Raw genomic sequence first — 19,799 nt, 5'->3', positions numbered from 1 at the left:
CTTTTGCCACCTACCTGATAAGGATGGTTATGCTATAGGGTCCATGAGCTCAGCGGTAGAGTTCATGGTCAATGAATATTATTGGGTACCTACAATGTGCCAGGCATTGTGGAAATGCTTTCATAGATAGCCTTATTTAGTTCTCACAGATTTATGAAGTAGGTAGATAATGTTTTTATCCAGCATAAAATGGAGGCTTAGAGAGAATAATTTATAAAAGGCAGGTCTGGAATTGAAAATCCCACCTTCTGACGCCTGTCCCAGTATTAGTGTCAACATGCCACATGGCCGGCCATCCCACTTTCTCCTTCGCTGGCTGTGGTGTGGAGGCTGCACTGGTCCCATTAGGTGGTAATCACCTTGACCATGCCTGGTCACCCACAGACTGGGGCTGACAGCTCCGAGGTCTCTCTGTTCTTTCCCTAATTCCTCTCTACAAGGTGAGAGAGAGACTGTTCATTCCCTTTCAAGGAAACTCGAAGCATTAGAGAGGAGCCAAACCACACACTGCCGATGATCTCCAAGGACTGTCAAAATGAGCAGTGATGCCAGAGTCTGACCCAGAATTTTAGAATAGGAAATCCCAAAGCCTCAGGCTTCTTTCCTGGAGCTGTTTGAGGGAACTCAGACAGATTGGGTACTTCAGTTGCAGATCTTCTTGAGATCTAGTAGCTTGTGAATATAACCTAGTTTCTAGAATTTACTTTTTCTAAGTTCAACAACAAAACCAGGGCATTTGATGACTGAGGAAGAAACTGGTAAAAACATTTGCATCTACCAGAAAAATGAGGAAAGCCACAAAAAAACACTATTGAATAGTGAGGCTCCAAGATACAACTCATATTCATAAATTAGTAACAAAATTTGCCTGAAACATTCATAAGGAGGATGAATTCCAGTTCACTAGTTAATAGTCCTCCTCTAGAATGAAAATGGATACAGTGTAATTCTACCTTATGACATCTGGGTAAATTTGCTGTCTCCAACTCAAAAATTTGGTAATAGCATATTTAACATACAGTCTTCCCTGTATGTTAAATATGCTATTTATTTAGCTTAGAGCTATGTATGCTCTAAGATAATAAAGATCAACATTTAAAGACCTCCAATTTGGCAGGGGGGTGAAATTCTTTTCTGTGACTTGTTTTTTGGCTTGGTAAGTATATTTTATTTAGTAGGGTCAAGCTGGTGAGGAATACACACAACCACTGAAAAGTAGAAGAGTTTCACAGGTACTCATGTCAATCCCAGCAAACTTTTTCATGGTCTTGACCACATATTTACCGACAGGGATTCTCATTCATTATATTCTGCAAATCTTCCCAATGGTAGAAAATACGGCAAACATGGGAATGATTTTAAAAATCAAATGTTTGTCCATGAATCCGCCCACATTTCCTACCACCAACCGTCAACATTCCAGCACCAGCCTGGCTGCTTGGCTATAGTTAGAAACGAGACCTCAAGGCCTCTTCTCTTGCTTCCTCCCAGAAAAAAAAGCCATGCTTCACCTCCCCTGCCTGAAACACCATCAATTAAGCATAATTTAAGCAACTAACCATGCTGGTGATGAATGATTCCATAACACTGTGCTTTATCTTGAGCATTGGGACATCCATCCATTTCTGCAAGTAAGATATGAGCAGTCTAGAGTACTTGTATTGGGGGACATTTTTATAAAAGAAAAAAATAACAAAAAATCTTTAGGACTGTGTGTTTCTAGGCATTTTCCTTTCCTTACAGTAATCCCCAAAGTGTGTCAGTTTTGTAAATCATCTGAAATATTTAGAAGAACAAATTGAAAATAACAATACTAACCCCTTAATTAGTATTAAGGGTTGTTAATTAATTAGTATTAATTAGTAATTAAGATCACACTTTTGGCTACATATTTTATACAAAGCCCTCTCAAAATATAAATAAGAAATTTTGGCTTTATTATCTTAATATCCACATTTACTTCTTAATTCTCAAATATGTATTGTTAATGTCATCCTCAATATAAGGCTAAACAAGATGAAAATAAAACAATTTTTTAAGCCAGACCACCAGGTAGCAAAAGTTGCTTGCAGGTGTATAACAGAGAAGCTCAGTATTAACATAAAATGGGTTCCAAGTAATTTTTAGCCACATTAATAACAGGGATCCTGAGAGTAAAACTTTACTAATTCAGAACTGGTAACAGGTGAGTGGGAACTGAGTGCTGTTGCTGTGACCACTGGTCCAGGAAGCTTGCTGGGCAGGCAGAGTAAACAAGCCTCAGGGACACGGGGAGAGAGGAGGGGGATGTTTACGCTTCTCAAAAGAACAAACACAGGATGGATTGTAAACAAATCGATCTTATTAATTAAAAAGAAGTTTTATTTTTCCTTCACAGCAAATATTCAGCACCTTTACTTGGCAACACTTTATTTAATTTTAATAAGTTTTTATTTAGATGCTTGAAACTTCATTTAAAATCTAATTAAGTCATATCTAAGTCAGAATGACCTTCTGTCAAAGTTGACCATATTATGTGATTTCGGTATTTTAAATAACATGGGAGAACTATCCAGTACTTGTACTGGATACACACAAGTAAACTTGAGTGGCTGTTATGTGTCCACAGAGAACTACACCAAATAATTGAAAATAATTCAAAAGAAATAAGTACAATCTTTGCTTGCACAAGGTGGTTTCACTGATGAAATGGTGAAAGAACATTTTACAAAAATAAAGGACTATAACAAGGTCCCTGGGGGGAGCTTAGTCTGCATGGATAACTCAGGAATTTAGGGTACTGAGCAGTTTTATTCCTCATATGGCCCATTGTATTATTGGGAAAAGCAGCAAGGAGTGCTTTGGAACCAGTTGGAGACTGATCACTAAGCGCTGACATTTTTTAGTCAATGTAGAGACACAGTTTGACTCAGCTTCCTCAGAAGTGCTCCTGGATAGTCAGGAACACACCCTGAGACAGGAGAAGACAAAGTGCCAGGGCCCGTTGTCCAATGGAAAGGCTACGCTTTAAGAGTCACATCGACTTCACATGCCAGTGTTCACTGTCCCAGGCCTAAACGGCCCAAGTTTTCTGAGAATGTGTTAATAACTATAAGATGGAAGCTACTAATTGAGCATCCATAAGATTTATGAATATAGTAGATCCCCCGAATCTGCAGGGGATACATTCCAAGACCTCCAGTGGACACCTGGAACCTTGGATAGTACCAAACCCTAAATATACTATGAAGTCTCCTATACATACATACTTTTTCACTTAAAGGAAGCACTTTACCACTTCTCTTGGGCATATCCAAATTGCCAGCATCACTACCCTCGCACTTCGGAGGCATCTATTAAGAAAAACGGGGGTCACTTGAACACAAGCACTGTGATAACCTGATCACCGAGACAGCTGCTAAGTGACCAATAAGGAGACAGTGCACTCAGCGTGGTGCACTACGCTGTACAAAGGGATGACTCACACCCCAGACGGGGCAGACCAAGACCGCAGGAGCTTTGGTCACGCTGCTCAGTAGCACGTGGACGTTGAAACTTATGAAATGCTTATTTCTGGAATTTTTCATTTAATATTTTCAGACTACTGTTGACCTCAGGTAACAAAGATTGCAGAAAGTGAAACCGTGTATGGGGGGGGGGGTGGGTCAGGGGGCTGCAGCATTGTTAAAGGATACATGGATCCTAACAAAATAGTGAGAGTCTCAGCAAAGGGGTCCATTGGGGCAGAAACAACCATGGTGGAAGTGGGGGATGGGGAGGGGAGTTGAAGCAGTTGTTGCAGAAATAAACCACCGAGAGGTGACGACGGATCAGCTCTAGTGACAGCAGAGCAGCCACAGGGGAGCAACACTGACTGCTGAGAAGTCGCCAGCCCAGAGTCCACTGAGGCACTAGGCATAGTGGACACAGTCCACAGGGCCCAAGACACTTTTAAGGGCCCATAGAAATATTGTTTTAGTCTCTCTTAAAATCAGAACCCACAAAAATGCTAGTATAATAGTGAATATGTAACAATAAATCTAGTCAGGAATATTTGTCTTTATACCGACTTAGTCACAAAATACAATTTTTAACATTTTTTATGGAGGAAGGGGCCCACGGAAGTCATAAATGTCCCCCAGCACCAATCATTCAGGTGTAAACACACCTAAGTAAAGTAAACACATCTGTGGTGTGCTTGGGGCCCAGCGACTTTCACTGGAGGAGGATGAAGGTTAGAGACCATAGAGATCGTGACTCATGACTTTCTCTCACCACCACATACGCAGTCAGGAAGGGTGCCACAAAAAATGCAGTCAGCACGTAACACAAACCGAAGGTACAGGAGTTACACAGTAGAATGTCAGTAGAGTCGTTCTTTATTCACCTCAGAAGACTTCCCAGAAAAGGAGATGGCTTAGGGAAGCTTGCACAAAAAACAAATAATGCTGGGGGTGGAACAAAGATACTGAGGGAGAAGTATGTCAGTTGTCAGTCCTGTGTTTTTAAATGCCCCGTACCATTATTTTAAATAGAGAGGCACCAGTTACTTCACTGTAACTTTACTACCCATATCAAGGAATCAGAAATCACGTTATTTCCAGCTAAAAACAGATCACTGAACCGATGGTGAGTTTATTATGATTTATGATTTATTATGATTAAATTCCACATATGAATCTCTAGTTAAGAAAAGACCAGCCCTGGCTGGCGTAGCTCAGTGGATTGAGTGCGGGCTGGGAATCAAAGTGTCCCAGGTTCAATTCCCAGCCAGGGTACATTCCTGGGTTGCAGGCCATAACCCCCAGCAACCGCACATTGATATTTCTCTCTATCTCTCTCTCTATCTCTATCTCCCTCCCTTCCCTCCCTAAAAATAAATAAATAAAAATCTAAAAAAAAAGAAAGAAAAGACCAAACTCTGTCCATACTTCCCAATTGTTGACATCTAGATCTGTGCTTCCTTTGGGATGTTTGGAAATAAGAATTGACCAGTATACCCAGATTTAGTTCTATTTGTGTCCCTTTTTAAATTTACAAAACATTCACAGGGAGGGGCAAGAATGGGAGTAAAGGTACAGGAATAAAGGGGACGGGTTTACAGGAACAAGTATAAAGGACACAGGGACAAAAACTGGGGGGGTGGAAATTGGAGGTAGGTGGGGAGGGCTGGGTGGGTGGGCTGGCATGGGAGTAAAAGATAGAAAATTGTACTTAAACAACAATTAAAATAAAATTTTAAAAAACTAAAAATAAATAAAAATAAAAATAAATAAAATTTTTAAAAAGAAGCATAAATGGTAGGTACAAAATAGACGGGGAGGTTAAAAATAATGTGGGAAATGGAGAAGCCAAAGAACTTGTATGTACAACCCATGGACATGAACTAAGGTGGGAGAATGATGGTGGGCCAGGTACAGGGCAGAGGGGAATAAAGGGGAGAAAAATATGGGACTGTAATAGCGTACTCAATAAAATACATTTAAAAATAAAAATCAATTTATTTTCTTAATAAATAATAAAATATTTTATTTTATTAATATAATAAAATTTTGTAATACATTTATTTATTACAAAACATTCTGTTGGGGGGAAATAAGTTAAAGGTAACTGTGACAGAACCAGCATGACAACCGTCCTCTGCGTTGGAAGAAAAATGTACAGGAACACACTGAACTGTGGAGGGAGGGAGTGTGGGTAGACAGGTGTGGCCAGCACGCAGAGCACACTGGGAAACTTTGCTCTGACATTTTCCCAAGTCGGAAGTTTGAAGAGAGCATAACACCCTGACATTTACCTTCCTGAGTAAAGGAATGTAATCCTGGCCCTGCATATGAGTGACAGCAGAGAAGGGCCATCAGAAATTAACCTTTTTGTAGCCAGTTTCTTACAGGTACATTTAATTCCAAGGTCGAGAACCTATGGGATACAGAATTTTTTAGCATATACAAAACTGAATATCATTTCATTTCTAACAGAGTTGCCAAAATGTTATAGATGGCAGGTATTTGTTTACATGTCTGTATATATAAAGAAATATATTGAATACATTCACACTTATAAACTTGATGGTAGTTTGAACAGCTTTAAAACATTCATCCTAAAACACTGTTTCACCTTCAATGCTGTAAAGACAAAACTTGGGGAGACATGCATGAAAATATCAGGCTTGTTGTTTTTATTTTCTTATTTGTTCTTTCTCAATTTTTGACAATTCATATATTAATTTTTGTAATCAGAATAAAAGGGTCTTTAAGTTCAGACAGTAGATAATATAGGGTTGCTAGAGATGACTACTACTGTAGTCCTTTAATTTTCCCCTAATTTAGAATATCTCCATAGCTTCTATTTAATATTTCTGATAAAAAGAAATCTGATAGATTAAAAATAATTTTTAAAGCATAAAACTTTATATAGTAGTAACAGAGTCTGCAACTAGAAAATTGCTTATAAATGGACTGTGGAACCATGGAAATACATTGCATACACCCAAAATAGATCTCAGGAAAATCCTAGTAAAGATGGCATTTAACAGCATTGAGTTAGCATTTTAATCAGAATTACAGGTATACTAAAGCTTATAAACCTAATAAGATTTACGGAATAAAAAGCAGTGTGGTGCATGACATGCTGAGGTTCATTTTCCATGGAGGTAGAAGAGATAAACATTTTGTTAGAATTGTGCTTATGAATGAAGTTATGGGCAGCTGATTCTTACTGACCATTGTGGACTGAAGAAAATATTTTTCAAAAACATTTGCTTGATTCAGACTCTATCATTATACTGAGAAGTGGTTGCTGCCCCAAATTTGGATGGTTTCTTAAACACCTGTAGGTATGGCTGTCAGTGACAGCAGGCAGCGAGGGCCGCCTGGGAGAGCCCTCCAGCCTCCCGAAGCTGGGTGAAGGGATGACAGTGTGGGAGACAGGGAAGCACAGGGCTCAGGCCCTGGGTTCCCATCCTGGCTCAGCCCCATTCTAGCTTGGAGGCCTTGGCCAAGTCACTGTGTCTCTTAGCCTCCATGTCCCAAACCACCTAACATAGATCATTTCTACCCCACAGAGGTCTCATGCAATTAAAGAAGTAAAAATACATAAAACACCTAGCAGGGTGCCCAGCGCATAGTAGCTCCTCCAGATACTTGAGTTCCCTCCCTTGTGAGACAGGCCTGGAGCCAACACCCCTCATCTCAAGACAGCTGGTAGCTTCACAGCCTGGCGTCCAGCCTGGGAAGATCCTGTGACTTCCAATACTTTTTACTCTGTTTCTTATATTCTATATTTTTTTTAAAAAGTGGGGGAGCCAAAATTGGGTTTTCTTAATAATTTTAGTATTACTTGCTATGCTCTCTGTGTTTCATTCATTTATGCCTGCTCTTATAATAGAAGTTAATGACAAACGATTCTCAAGAAATATTATTTGTTAGAGAAGCTATAATTTTATATATTTTTTATTGCTGAGGGAACTCTGTGTTAAAGAGAAGTATCAAAGAATTTTCTACAGCAAATTACCAAGAAAACAAGATTTCAAATATCTTAAGAAACTCAACAAGAAAGTGGGAACATATGGTTTTGAAGTATTATTTTAAAAGAAATAGGCTGAAATAATTGCTAAGGGTGTCATGATGTGGTAATCAACTTAAAGCCCCGCTATTCTTTCCTGTTGTTGCCAAGAATCACATAAAAGCATACAGGCTTAATGTGATCTAAATGTACTTACATGCTTGAGTGTATATTCAGTGAATATTCCATTTCTGCTGTCTTCATGATATTTCAAATAAGTTAATATTTATCCTCTGGTATGGATATATTTAGAAATTGAGCTTGAAGTCCAGCTAATTGTGCCCATACAGTGCTTACAATGTTTTAAGCCACTGACTTCAAAGAAGGAAAGAACCTGTGCAGTTGTGTTACTGTCCACCTCGCAGAGCCGCTGAAAGGCAGAGTTGTGTAGTTTCATGAATTGCCAAATCAGTTATCAATGGAGTTCTGAATTTTAGAAATGTTATCCCACAAGATAAATGGACAAGTCAGAAATAACACAGCTTAATTTTAAGCTACCAGGTGGAGATGGCAATATCGTCTGGGGGAAATCTTGCTTTGATATATGAGTACGTTCGCTTGAGTTGGCAGCAGTGTCAGACCCTGTGTCTGGAGCCACGGTGATGTCGCTGTGGCAGACCTTCCGGTTCTGTTCTCGGACTGACTGCACCACCCTTGGAAAGCAGTGAGGCTGCTGGGGTGATAACTCAAAAGCTAAAGGCTATAAAGAAAAAAAACTGCAAGAACTGCAAGCAGGCACTAACGTGGGTATCATGACTCTTTTCAGGTAGTAGGTGTAACCTTGAAGAAAAAGTGGCACTGTCTTCAAAAAAGTGACCTGACTCTGGCTTTGGTGGGTTTTTCTGCAAGAAATAAAAAGCACCGCATGTGTTAATTATACATCCTTTCTAGCTGACCACTGCTTTGTTCTAGAGTTCAGCATGAAAGGACTAATTTTTGTTTTGTTTTGTTTTTGTTTGTTTTAGTGAAATGGCATGTCCGTTGCTAATTCTAGCTATTAGAGTTGCACATGTGAAAATATTTATATGTAGTTTATGGATTGGTAGCATTTCAAATAAACAGAGTATTGAAATATTGACCTGAAATTTTTTGAGATGCTCATCAATTGACATTTTTTCTTAGCTCAAGATAAGAGTCTGAATTATTTTTTTAAAAATGACACCTTATAACATTAGGTTTGTTCTTTTAAGTATGTTAGGGATTTAAATATAAGCATGCCACCCTGTTTATTGCTATCTTATTAGAACTTCTTGGAGCATGGAAAGAATTCTTTACAAATGATTTTCCTTTTTTGAAAAAAAATAAGCTGCAAAAATACTTGTTAAACATAATCTGTAAATGAGTGTAGCTATAAAGCTTATAGCATGTAATGTTTCACTGAAATAATTTTTATATTTTGAAAAAATGTAAAATAGTTTAATAGTACCATAACAAATCTTTTCCCAGAATTCAGAATTGTATGCATCTCTATTTTAGGAAGTGCACATTGCATCATTAAAGAATAAACCTGGGATCCTTATGCACCCCAATTTTTTATGTAGTCAATCAGTGTTTCCCTTTATTCTTCCACAAGTCAGTTATTCTAAGCATTCTGGCCCTATAAACTTTTCAGAACATATGTGATAGTAACTACTGTCATAGCTGATGAATAAAATCTCTTGTAGTTGATATTCCATCATGGAAATAACACTTTATCATTCAGTAATGCTAGTTCTTGAATAAAAAAGCAAAGAAATAAACTTTGAGCATTGTAAAGAGATTCACACATTTTAAAATCTAGTAACTATGAAGTTTTTCTTTTTGTCTTCATAAATAAAAGCTGCCACTTGTTACAGTTTAGAAAGGAATGCCTGAGAAAATGGACAATGCTTTTCTTCCCAGAATAAACCTAGCTTCTAAATCCTTAAAGCCCTGTGTGAGACCAGGATGATAACATAATTCTGTCCTTTTGCATTGCATAGCAAGTATCAAGACTTATTAACCTCCGGAGTTAATATTGACCCTAGCTCTTAATTCCCTTTCAGACAACAAACCCATATGTCCATTTTTGGTTTTTTGCCTATAATATCTCTGTGTACTACACTTGTATTTTAAGTAGATTTACAACACAGATATTCACGTATGCTGTTAGTATAAAATTATTTTCTCCAGGGAGGCTCTGCCCAGAGACCTAAGAAAATGGAAGTTTTTTCTTTTTAAAGTGCTTAAAGATTGTTTCATTTTTACATAGTATGAGATGTCTCTAATTGAATTAAAAAAGTGATATTTTATTTTTTCCATTACACTATATCTACTATCAAAAATTTAATAATCTAGTAAACCAAAAAGACAAAAAGCCAGCCTCCCCCTGTAAAGTCTATGACTCTGCCTGTAATGAGACAAAAAATGCAGGGAGAGATATATGCCTATGTCTATATTTATACCTGAACCTATCAGTGCCTTATTATTAATCATTTTTATTTACATCTGGATTTACAAGAATCTCCAAAGAGGAGACATTCTAAAATTCTATCAAAATTCTTTGGTCTCAAAACCAGAATTACAATTTTTTTTCATACTAGCTCCACAAAATAAGCTGGGTGAATTCCTGTGATATTAGGCCACTGAAGAATTTTGAGAGGTTTTTATGACACTTTTACTCTTTTTATGCCCAATCCACTCAAAATGACAGAGTCCAGAGACCACTCACCAGCTCTTAGTGGGAGGCAGACCCCGATTCTGATCTCTGTCCAGGACTCCTCACTGTTCTCCAGAGCTTTTAGGAATTGTACAGGGACAATCTATAAATGAAAATAATAGGCAATCCATAATGTTTTAAAATTTATACTATAAAAATGATGTTCGTGTCATGTAAATTGCCTTAAAATATATTATACATATAAAATACTATGTTAAAATTAAATATAATATCAGCTGTAAAGGTGAAAAAGGAGCTAACTAAAAATTCACAAACAATCTTTTTTCAGATTTTGTGTTTTTTCTCTTCAGCCAAAAGCCTCAAGATTCACTTGCAGCAGCCTGCCTCTTCATTTATGTTGGATTGCTCTTTAAACATTAGAATATCTGGTAATAAATAAGAAGTTAAAGATTTCTCCTGACACAAGTCATTGTTGATTTCACTGTTATAGGGAAAAGGCTCTAGGGCGGCAGATAAGGCTGTTGCCATGGTGATGAAGGAGATACCGAGGGAGGAGTCTGCTGAAGAAAAGCCCCTCCTTACTATGACATCACAGGTGGGCAGACCCATAGGGTTGCTGTAGGAAGCTGACATATGTTAATATATCAGACATTGTGATTTTTAACTAGAAAAAAAGAACATTAACTTGAATCAATTTTTTAAAAAGCACAGTTTCAATGAGAAATTATACAATATAAAATGAAAAGCAAAATTGCTAAAAAAAGAAAATTCCATTGTTTATTTATTTGTGAATATTAATTTTCACTACTCAACTTTAGTTTTAAAAATGTATGTGCAAGTAAAACATGCTGCTTCTTTATAAAGGAGTCTTATTAACAACTTTGGGAAATAAATATTGAGCTAATCATACATTTGAAAAACAACCAAAAAAATCAAATTCCTATGAATAAATACAAGTTATATTGTATACATATGTCAGTTTACCAGTAGAATATCTAAATTTTCTTAAATGTTAAATATATTTATGTTGTGACTATGCATAATGCATATGTGTCTATACGTATTTATGTGGATGACTAATTTACAGGAATGAGCCAGAAGTCCCTGAGTCCCCCTGCAGAAAATGGCATCTGTGACCCCTCTGATGCTTAGTGACCTTGACAACAAAAATATCTCTATTATCAGCACACGAGGGCCATTTTCAGCATTTATTATAACAAGTATAGAAAAAAGTTTGTGTTTATATGCAAAGACATGCTGAGACTGTGAATCCTGTATGTCCTCAGGGACTTTTGAAACACCCTGTAAAATCCACATAAATATGTATAATATATTCATCACCACTCTGTGGAACTATCAGTTTTAAATTCTTAAATGAAAAATATTTTTACTTGCATTTATCTTATAACTTAGATTAGTTATCTTAAACATTTCTTTTTTCCATAATGCAGTGGTAAATGCAGTGATTCAGTTCCAATTATATGAACATGTCTAGAATTAGGAAAAAAATGTCCATTTACAGTCCTTATGAAAAGTATTTATATCAAAAGCTAAATTATGGCGACCTATTTTTAGAATATCATCAGATCACATCCCCAGCTGCTGCCAACATGTGTGGTTTAATTTTATTCCAAACACTATGTTGTAAGTAATGGAAATTATAACAACATAAAACATCAAACTTGAATATTTAAAAAAAGTATTAATGATTCCCAGGACTTCAGGATAAGTTTTATGCTGTGAGTTTTTTGTCCATGAAAAAGGGATGCTTCCCAATGACACAGTAGTCGTTGGAAAGAAATCTGCTTGATTTTTACCAAGGTCTTCATTCTTTACACAACTTTCACAGTAAAACATACGCAGTTTTACATTCATCTCCTGCCCTTTGTAGAATCTCAAAAGATCCAGTCTGTAGTTTCTCAGAGAAATGCTAAGGGAAGTCAGAACCACTTGAGTTCTTGGCTGAGGACAGAGCCACACACATCAGTGGATAAGACCTGCCCAGATTTGCAGTTGGCGTAGCTGTGCTACAACAGAGAACTTCAGGGCATAACAATCCAGGACAGGCTCTAGTCCCCAAAATTCTTTTTTCCCCAAAACCATGCATTGGTATGTACTTCCCAGTAATCCTTTTCAAATGTCCAAAATGATGATCAAACCTAAGCTGGAATTTAAAATTTAATGCAAAATAATATTTTTTATTTTTAATTTAGAAAAAATTGTGATTATTATCATTTTTTCACATTCAGAACATTTGTGTGTGCCAAGTTCCTTATTTAATCCCTGTCTAATGTTGCATTAACTGTTTTTGAAGTATTAGTTATTGCATGAAGATTATATAATGCTTTCTTTGATGCATCATATTCTTGTTTCATACTGGCTAGTTTATGAATCAGCAAACAAAATTCTGATTCATAACATATAATGCACCTGTTGTATTGATAATTTTATGGAGTTAATTCAGTGACAGCTGTGATACAATTATTTCCAGTCAAATGCAGTTTTATTAGTTGATATACTTTTTCCACTGTACACAAGTGGCTTCCTCCCTGCTATGCACCAGTGGCGTGCACAAGCCAAAAAGCAGCAGAATGATCTGAAAAAGTGAGTACTCCTCATGGCAACCACAGCATCCCGTCTGTGTACCATACCACATTCTTACTCGTGATCCTGTGAATGTATGAATATCTTGAAACATGTCTGTCCCATGTCTTCTGTAAAGCCCCTTATGACATAGTGCCACATACTGCTGAATACATTGGCTCATCTTCATCACTAGTATGTCAATGCCAGCTGCTCATTGACAGGTTTCAGATATGTCTGAAGCTAATTGCTGTCTCTCCTGGGACAATCACAATGGATAAAATACAGATTAAGTCCTTGAAACAGAGTTCCTAACTTGTTTTGTAACTCCTTATTCAACAGATTGTAAGTGCTGAATACACTGAAGCATCTTTTTTTGTATTGTGTGATTACTACAGTCACTTTGAGAGCCAGACTTATTCCAGTGGAGTCATTTATAACACATAAATAAATTGAACAAAACAGAAGACTTAGCCAGGCGACCTGAACTCAGAGATGGCTGAGCCCCTGAGAACGGTTCTTTTGTGTCTGTAGTAACAAACAATACATCAAGCATTTCAAAGAAGCTCAAGTTCATGCTAGACTAATACTGTAAGTCAAACAGTATGGAAACAAGTGTGCATTGATGAAAAGATTGAAGGAAAGACAAAATAGGGAAATCAGCAAGTCTTTGAAGAAAAAGTTTCTATAGACCTGTGCTGTCCAATGCAGTAGACACTAGCCACTGTGGCTCTTGAGTACTTTGTAACCACCCCAAACTGAGGTGTACTGTAAGTATAAAATACACACCAGATTTTCAAGCTTCAGTCCAAAGAAAAATAATACAGCCCTGGCTGGTGTAGCTTAGTGGATTGAGTGTGGGCTACAAACCAAAGGGTCGCCAGTTCAATTCCCAGTCAGAGCACATGCCTGGGTGGCAGGCCAGGTCCCCAATGGGGGACACGTGAGAGGCAACCACAAACTGATGTTTCTCTCCCTCCTCCTCTCTCTAAAAATAATTAAAATAAAACCTTAAAAAAGATTTAAAATAATAATATAAACTGGCACATTAATAATTTTATATTGATTACATCTTGAAATGATAATACTTTGGCTATACTGGGCTAAATAAAGTGTATTGTTAAAATTATTTTCACCTGTTTCTTTTCACTTTTGAAAAAAATAGCTATTAGGAAGTTTAAAATTCCCAGGCTCTCTTTATATTTCTATGGAACAGCACTGCTCTAGACTGTAATGGGGTAAATAAGTCCACTGTGAAGACAGAGGAGGAAACTATGTACCAGAGACTCATTATATTGTAGAAAAATGTATTCTTTTTGAAAATGACTTTAACAAATATTTTTCTCTCATAAGGGACCTTAAGAGATTTCCATTTTAACCACATCTCCAGGCACTTTTTTTAAACAAGGTGCATCCCATTGACTGTTTGCTGCAGAGCACCATGTCTTACCACTGTGTGTTGCACATCTCTTATTGTTTAGGAAGTTTTGGGGAGGCAAACTCAGCCTTCCTTTTTCTATCTGCCCCTATCCCTTACACCTTAATATTGATTTAATTGTCTGTGTCTAATAAAAATAAAAAAGGAATGTCCTTGATTGGAAAAACATTCTCAAAGCTACTAAATATATCCTTCTATTACTAACTTGAAACAATTGCTTTAAGTATGTTCTCCTGCCTGCCCTAGTGTTAGTACTTCTCACGTTGTGAAGAATAATACCTGTTCATTTTCCCACAAATAAATTCACACATATAAATCCAACTACCATGTCAGGAAAATATTTGTAGTCATTTGAGATTTAGATCAAGTCAAAGAGTTACAAGTTATCACATGGTTGTCCTTTGCAAGAAGATCCCCTGAGACCCACACACTGTATAAAAAGTGGGGTGGGACAGAACCATTAGTACTATTAGCTCATAAAAAATTAATTCTCTCCAGTGTCAGAGTTAGCCCGACAAAGCTACCAAAGCCTGAACACTTAAGGGACTTGCGATAATGATTTAGTTGCCTTTGTAATGGATTTAGTCAGTTACCTTAGTTTTGATATGGTCACAATTTTGATGGGCATCGCACAGATTTCTAAATTTGGGTAACACTAATAAAGCCATAAACAAATAGTTCAATTACAATATTACAAATGAAACCTACATAACAGGTGACACATGCTTTGAATCAACAGTTTCACAAATAATAAAGGCATTTCAAAATGCATCAAGATATACCTATTAAAAGCATATTTGTGTTTTTATTTACATAGAAATAAAACTATCTAAAATTTCTTCTATTATTTAAATGAGATAAAAGACATAGTATATTATTACAAATTTTTTCATCAATATTACAAATATCAGATATTTTTAGCTGTTTTTTAATGTACTAGCTTCAATGTTATAAGTTAAAATTATTCTTTAAGTACTAAAATGTTTAAAAACAAAAACAGAATATTTACTTTAAACTAAAACAACAGTTTGAGATCATCAATCTGAAGTGTAAAGTTATGGAATCGTGAATTATTATCTTTTACAGACCTTGTTTAATCATATAAAATGTATTTTAGCTAGAAGTTAATTTGCAATGATACAAGTTACCACAAACCTTTTAGCTGTATATTTTTTAGTGAAACACCTAAGCAAGATATTGGTTAAAGACAAATAAGCTTAGATTTTAGTCACAAACCAGCTATAGAGACATATGCTGGAGCTTAAATAGCAGACAGTATTCAAAAGCAAAATACTCTCCTTTCGCCTTGGTTAAGTATTCCCCTCTTAGCTTAGGTCATATAATAATTTCATTTTTAACACTGAAATTAGAGAAACTGAAGTTGAACTAAGGCAAATGCATTTTTAGATAGTTTAAAAACAGACCATAACTCATTAAATCTGGATGATATTGTCTGCATTTTGTTCATCACAAAACACAGTGCCGATATAAAATAAAAACTGGTTTGGTCCTGTGATGGCTAATATTAGCCATATCAACTAACCCAGTCTAAGTCATAAGTAAATTGAAGACATCTGACTGAATATTTCATTCACAACCTGTGATTACAAAGAAAGTGCAACGTTCGACAGTCGTTGGAATTCTGAGTGTCAGGGAGCCCCTCCGTGCAAGTCCTCACCGATCTTCTAACTTCTGTTTCCTTTTGTTTTCATGTCCATTGACCATGTAAGGGATTTCCCTCAAAATCTCCCAATTTGAATCTCAGATTTAAAATCCCTAACTGGGATTTTAGTGTTGTAGGGAGGTAGTAGTGTCGTGTCTTGAACTGTCACTGGCCTCCCACTGGCATGGATCTATGTCCTTCTTCCAAGGATGTCGTGGAGCCGGCCTGTGCCTTTAGTTCAATTTTTCTCCTTAGGCATCCACTGTGCATTCCTGCCTTTTTTGATAGAAGCCTTGCATTTGGAAATGTTCCTTTAGCTACATCCAGGTTTCCAAACACTTAAATGATGTGCCAATGGGGGGAAATGGACCTAGATGTGGGGTTTAAAACCGGTCAGGAAATTGGTAAACATTTCTGAGGCCCCCTTGCCTCTCTGTGAGTTGGTCAAACCCAGTATAAAATTGAGGATGCCTATGCAACCATTCTTTTCTACAATTCACCATTCAAGTAAACTGTATAAAATCAGTCAACATTTATTAAACTGCTACTCTGAGCTGCAAAAATTAAGTGGATAAAGTCTCTACTCACAAAGAAGTCCCTCCTAGGGGGAGGGAAACAGGTAAAACTGGGTAAAGGATGGGAGCGTGGAGATGCTATAAGAAGGCACTCACTGCCAGGCACCGAAGTTTCCCAATGTGTAGTAGAACAGGGTCCTAGAAGAGAAGAAATAAGGATGTATCACCATGAGAAAGGCCTTTGAACTTATCTAAACATTAAGAAGGGAACCAAAGAGGAATAAGAAATACAAAATTTAAATGTAAACAAAGTGAGATATACGCCTTAGCAATTAACGAAGTGGATCACTTTAACTCAGTATGGTAGTCTGATTAGACTAAAATCGCCATTACTCCAACTCGGTTATTCAAAAAAAAAAATCAGAAACCTTTTGATTCACCTTTCACTATTTTTATAACATCAATGCGCTCTGTACCCAAAGGATGAAATATTGCAAGTTCATAAAGTATTTTTAAACTGAAGGAAGTAATTCTAAGAGAAAGACAAGCAGTATCCCATCAGTGAATAATGAGAGAATATATGATACACAACTTGGAAGTAAAGCTTAGGGGAACTATTCGGGGGATTCTGCTTAGTTTGCAATTTTTTTATGACCTAAAAGAATTACTTATTCTCAAATCACCATAGGAAAACCATGAACTTGTTTGAAAATGCAGAGCAGGAAGTCATGTGAAAAGCTATTCTTATCTACACAAATAAAAATAAAATTGGACTTAGTATGGTTAAAATAATGACTCCTAAATTCATCTGACTGAAGATACAGTTCGAAATTGGACTGTTTAAGATAGATCTTTTTATATCCTCGGTTTCTGCAAAGTCAATGTCCCATGTGGTAGCCATTTATTGAGCCCTCCTTATACGAAGATGTTCTATTTGAAGTTGTGAAGAATATAAATATGAGTAAGCCATAGCCTCTGACCTCAGAGTTTACGAAAAAGATTTCTTTATGGTATCTCCTGTTTTATCTTCCACATGTCAATCAAAACCAAAAAAGTTTCAGTTCCCAAATTACCTTCCCATGCCATCTGAGATCTGGCCCTTTATCTTCTTCACCTCCGAGTCTGACTACCATCCCCAACTCCAGCCCCAGCATTTCCCAAGAGCTAGGTTGTGCTGCAGCTTGAAAAATTCTGACTCAGAAAGTAGTTTATGCCCTCTGATTTGTATCTATGGCAGAGAGCCACAGGAGCAGCTAAGGGAAGAGAGCCAAGGGAATTGGGCAGAGACAACAGCTCCATCGTCCAGGTATGAAATGTGGTCAGAAACAAGACAGTAGGTGTGGGAGAGACACAGACCTTATCAGGCAGAGGATTAGGAAAAGACTGGAGGAGCTAAGCCTTGTCCTGGGCTCCCTAGGGTCTCTCTGAAGAACCTCCTCTTTGGTAGAGAAAATCTGAGAATGCTAGAGATGCTTTCTCCACAAAATTCGTCTGAAGTGCAGAAGAGGTGGGAGACTCCAAAAAAGTCCTATTACCTTCAATAAAGCAGACTTGCCTAAAAGGACAAGCCTCTCAATTAATTGTGCTTTTTCCTTTTTTTCCATTTAGATATTTATGTGCACAAAGGTCTTACTTTCTAGAATCCTTTTTATCAAATGTAGACTATCATTTTTCAATGTTTACAGCTAAAAGCATGTATGGAAACCTAACACCCTGGACTACTAAAACTAGATAATTTATGTCTGTTCTACAAAGGAATTTAATTGTATGCAAAGTAAAGAAAAAGTACATGGGGATTTTGTGGACTATAACTTATCTTTAAATTAATTATTGATCTTGAAATTATTACTAAGAGAATGACTAGATTATCTTTAGGGATCTATCATTATCATCAGACTTCTTCAGAGGAATAATGTCTATCAAAAAGATAGTTGTGACATTGCACATACATATATATAACTTTTAAAGTTGCAGTTGTTATACTTACTCTTTGTACCTTATGCACTTTAGCCAATAGATCTATGAGACCTAGAACCAGAGACCAAGTAATCAGAACACACTGCTGAGTCCATGCAAGCCTGTTACACTAATTTGTTTGAGTAGAGCATGGTGCCATATCTGATGATGACCTTCACCCTCCATGAATGTTTATAGCACAGGAGAACCCAGTCTCATTTGAAATGAGAATGACACAGCCTAGAGATTAGCCCTGTGGCTAAGTCAGGACCACCGCACCACTCTGGTAATACCACATCAGGTGGGTCGTTAACGCTGAGCACATATGGTTAAAAGGGCAAGTGCTACCAAGAAATATATGTTACTGTATGTGTCCTTTGGAAGCACCTTCATACACAAAGTTTTTACATGAACAAACTGTAAATGAAATACAGGTCCTAGAAAACTAATCTCATTTTCAGAAAAAGTATATAGGGAGTTTTATGGATTCAGAAGAGCACACAGAATCACTGATGTTTAACCCTTTCTTCACTTTCTAGTATACTGTATTCTATGTCAGTGCTTTCAACTACATTTCCAGGTAATAAAACTGACTTTTATGCCAGACAATATTATAAATCATTCCTAAATTCAAATAGACCATGGCATTTACAAAACTTCGAATATATGTTACCCCAGAAACATAAAAGGTTCATAGTCTCTCAACATTAAAAAATATTTTAATATAAATAAGAAGAATGACTCCCAAGACTGTTCAGATTCAGAAAACAAAATTTAAAGGCACTCAGAGTTTCACTCATCGGTTAAAGGAGCATCCTCCCAAAAAAAGGCTAAGACCCAAACAGACCTTGGATAATTTGATTCCTAGAAACACCTGTGAGTTTTTAGACAAAGTAACACTAAACTTATAATAATTGAAGAAATGTCTATCACTGTAACTTGAACATTAAAAGGAAATGGGTAGTCTCAGGGCTTACTCCTTGATAATATCCACATATGAATATGCATGAAAATCAAATTACTAACTCTACGTCAAAACCTTAAACTCTAGAGAAGATCTGAGATTTCTCCATGTTTAAATCATAGGATGAACAGGAATAAGTACCAGATGTGCCTCTTGGTTTTCAGTCCCTAAATAATCACTAAATGTTTCCATATTCCTCCTTCAGTAATAATAGCATTGCATTTTTTCTTTTTACATTTACCATCAACTTTAGGTCTCTTGCCATCTTCCATAAGCTCTAAACTGTAATACCACGGACACTCTATTAAAGAAATAATGGAGTGAAAATGAGTAGAGTCACATAAAATATTTTGATTTGGTAATGTTCCAAAAACACTTCATTTGCTATTTTCTATGTTTCTTAAAATACAGCCTTGCAAAGAAGTATTTTAAAAATCTAGATATTTCAGACACACCTTTTTTTATAATATGTATAAAACTAGATGGTTATGCCTATTTTA

At 36.6% G+C, this 19,799-nt stretch overlaps 1 protein-coding gene across 11 annotated transcripts in view; it reads left to right on the top strand.

The window, feature by feature from the left end:
• The window catches only part of PEX5L (peroxisomal biogenesis factor 5 like), a 205,476-nt gene that overhangs the window by 115,186 nt on the left and 70,491 nt on the right, over positions 1-19,799 (top strand). For 4 of the 11 annotated variants that reach the window (XM_036017726.1, XM_036017725.1, XM_036017728.1 and 1 more), the window contains 2 exons: positions 8,309-8,374; positions 10,671-10,775. The exons of 4 other annotated variants lie outside the window; for them this stretch is intronic. In XM_036017726.1, coding sequence (XP_035873619.1) covers positions 8,309-8,374; positions 10,671-10,775 — 171 coding nt within the window. The remainder of the gene's footprint in view (positions 1-8,308; positions 8,375-10,670; positions 10,776-19,799) is intronic. 3 more of the 11 variants (XM_036017729.1, XM_036017732.1, XM_028504607.2) reach the window with 1 other exon arrangement.

Source organism: Phyllostomus discolor, chromosome 2 (assembly GCF_004126475.2).
Source record: "Phyllostomus discolor isolate MPI-MPIP mPhyDis1 chromosome 2, mPhyDis1.pri.v3, whole genome shotgun sequence".
NCBI classification, from domain to species: Eukaryota; Metazoa; Chordata; class Mammalia; order Chiroptera; family Phyllostomidae; genus Phyllostomus; species Phyllostomus discolor.
The sequence above is the reverse complement of the archived record's forward strand: the minus strand, read 5'-3'. Positions and strand labels throughout refer to the sequence as shown.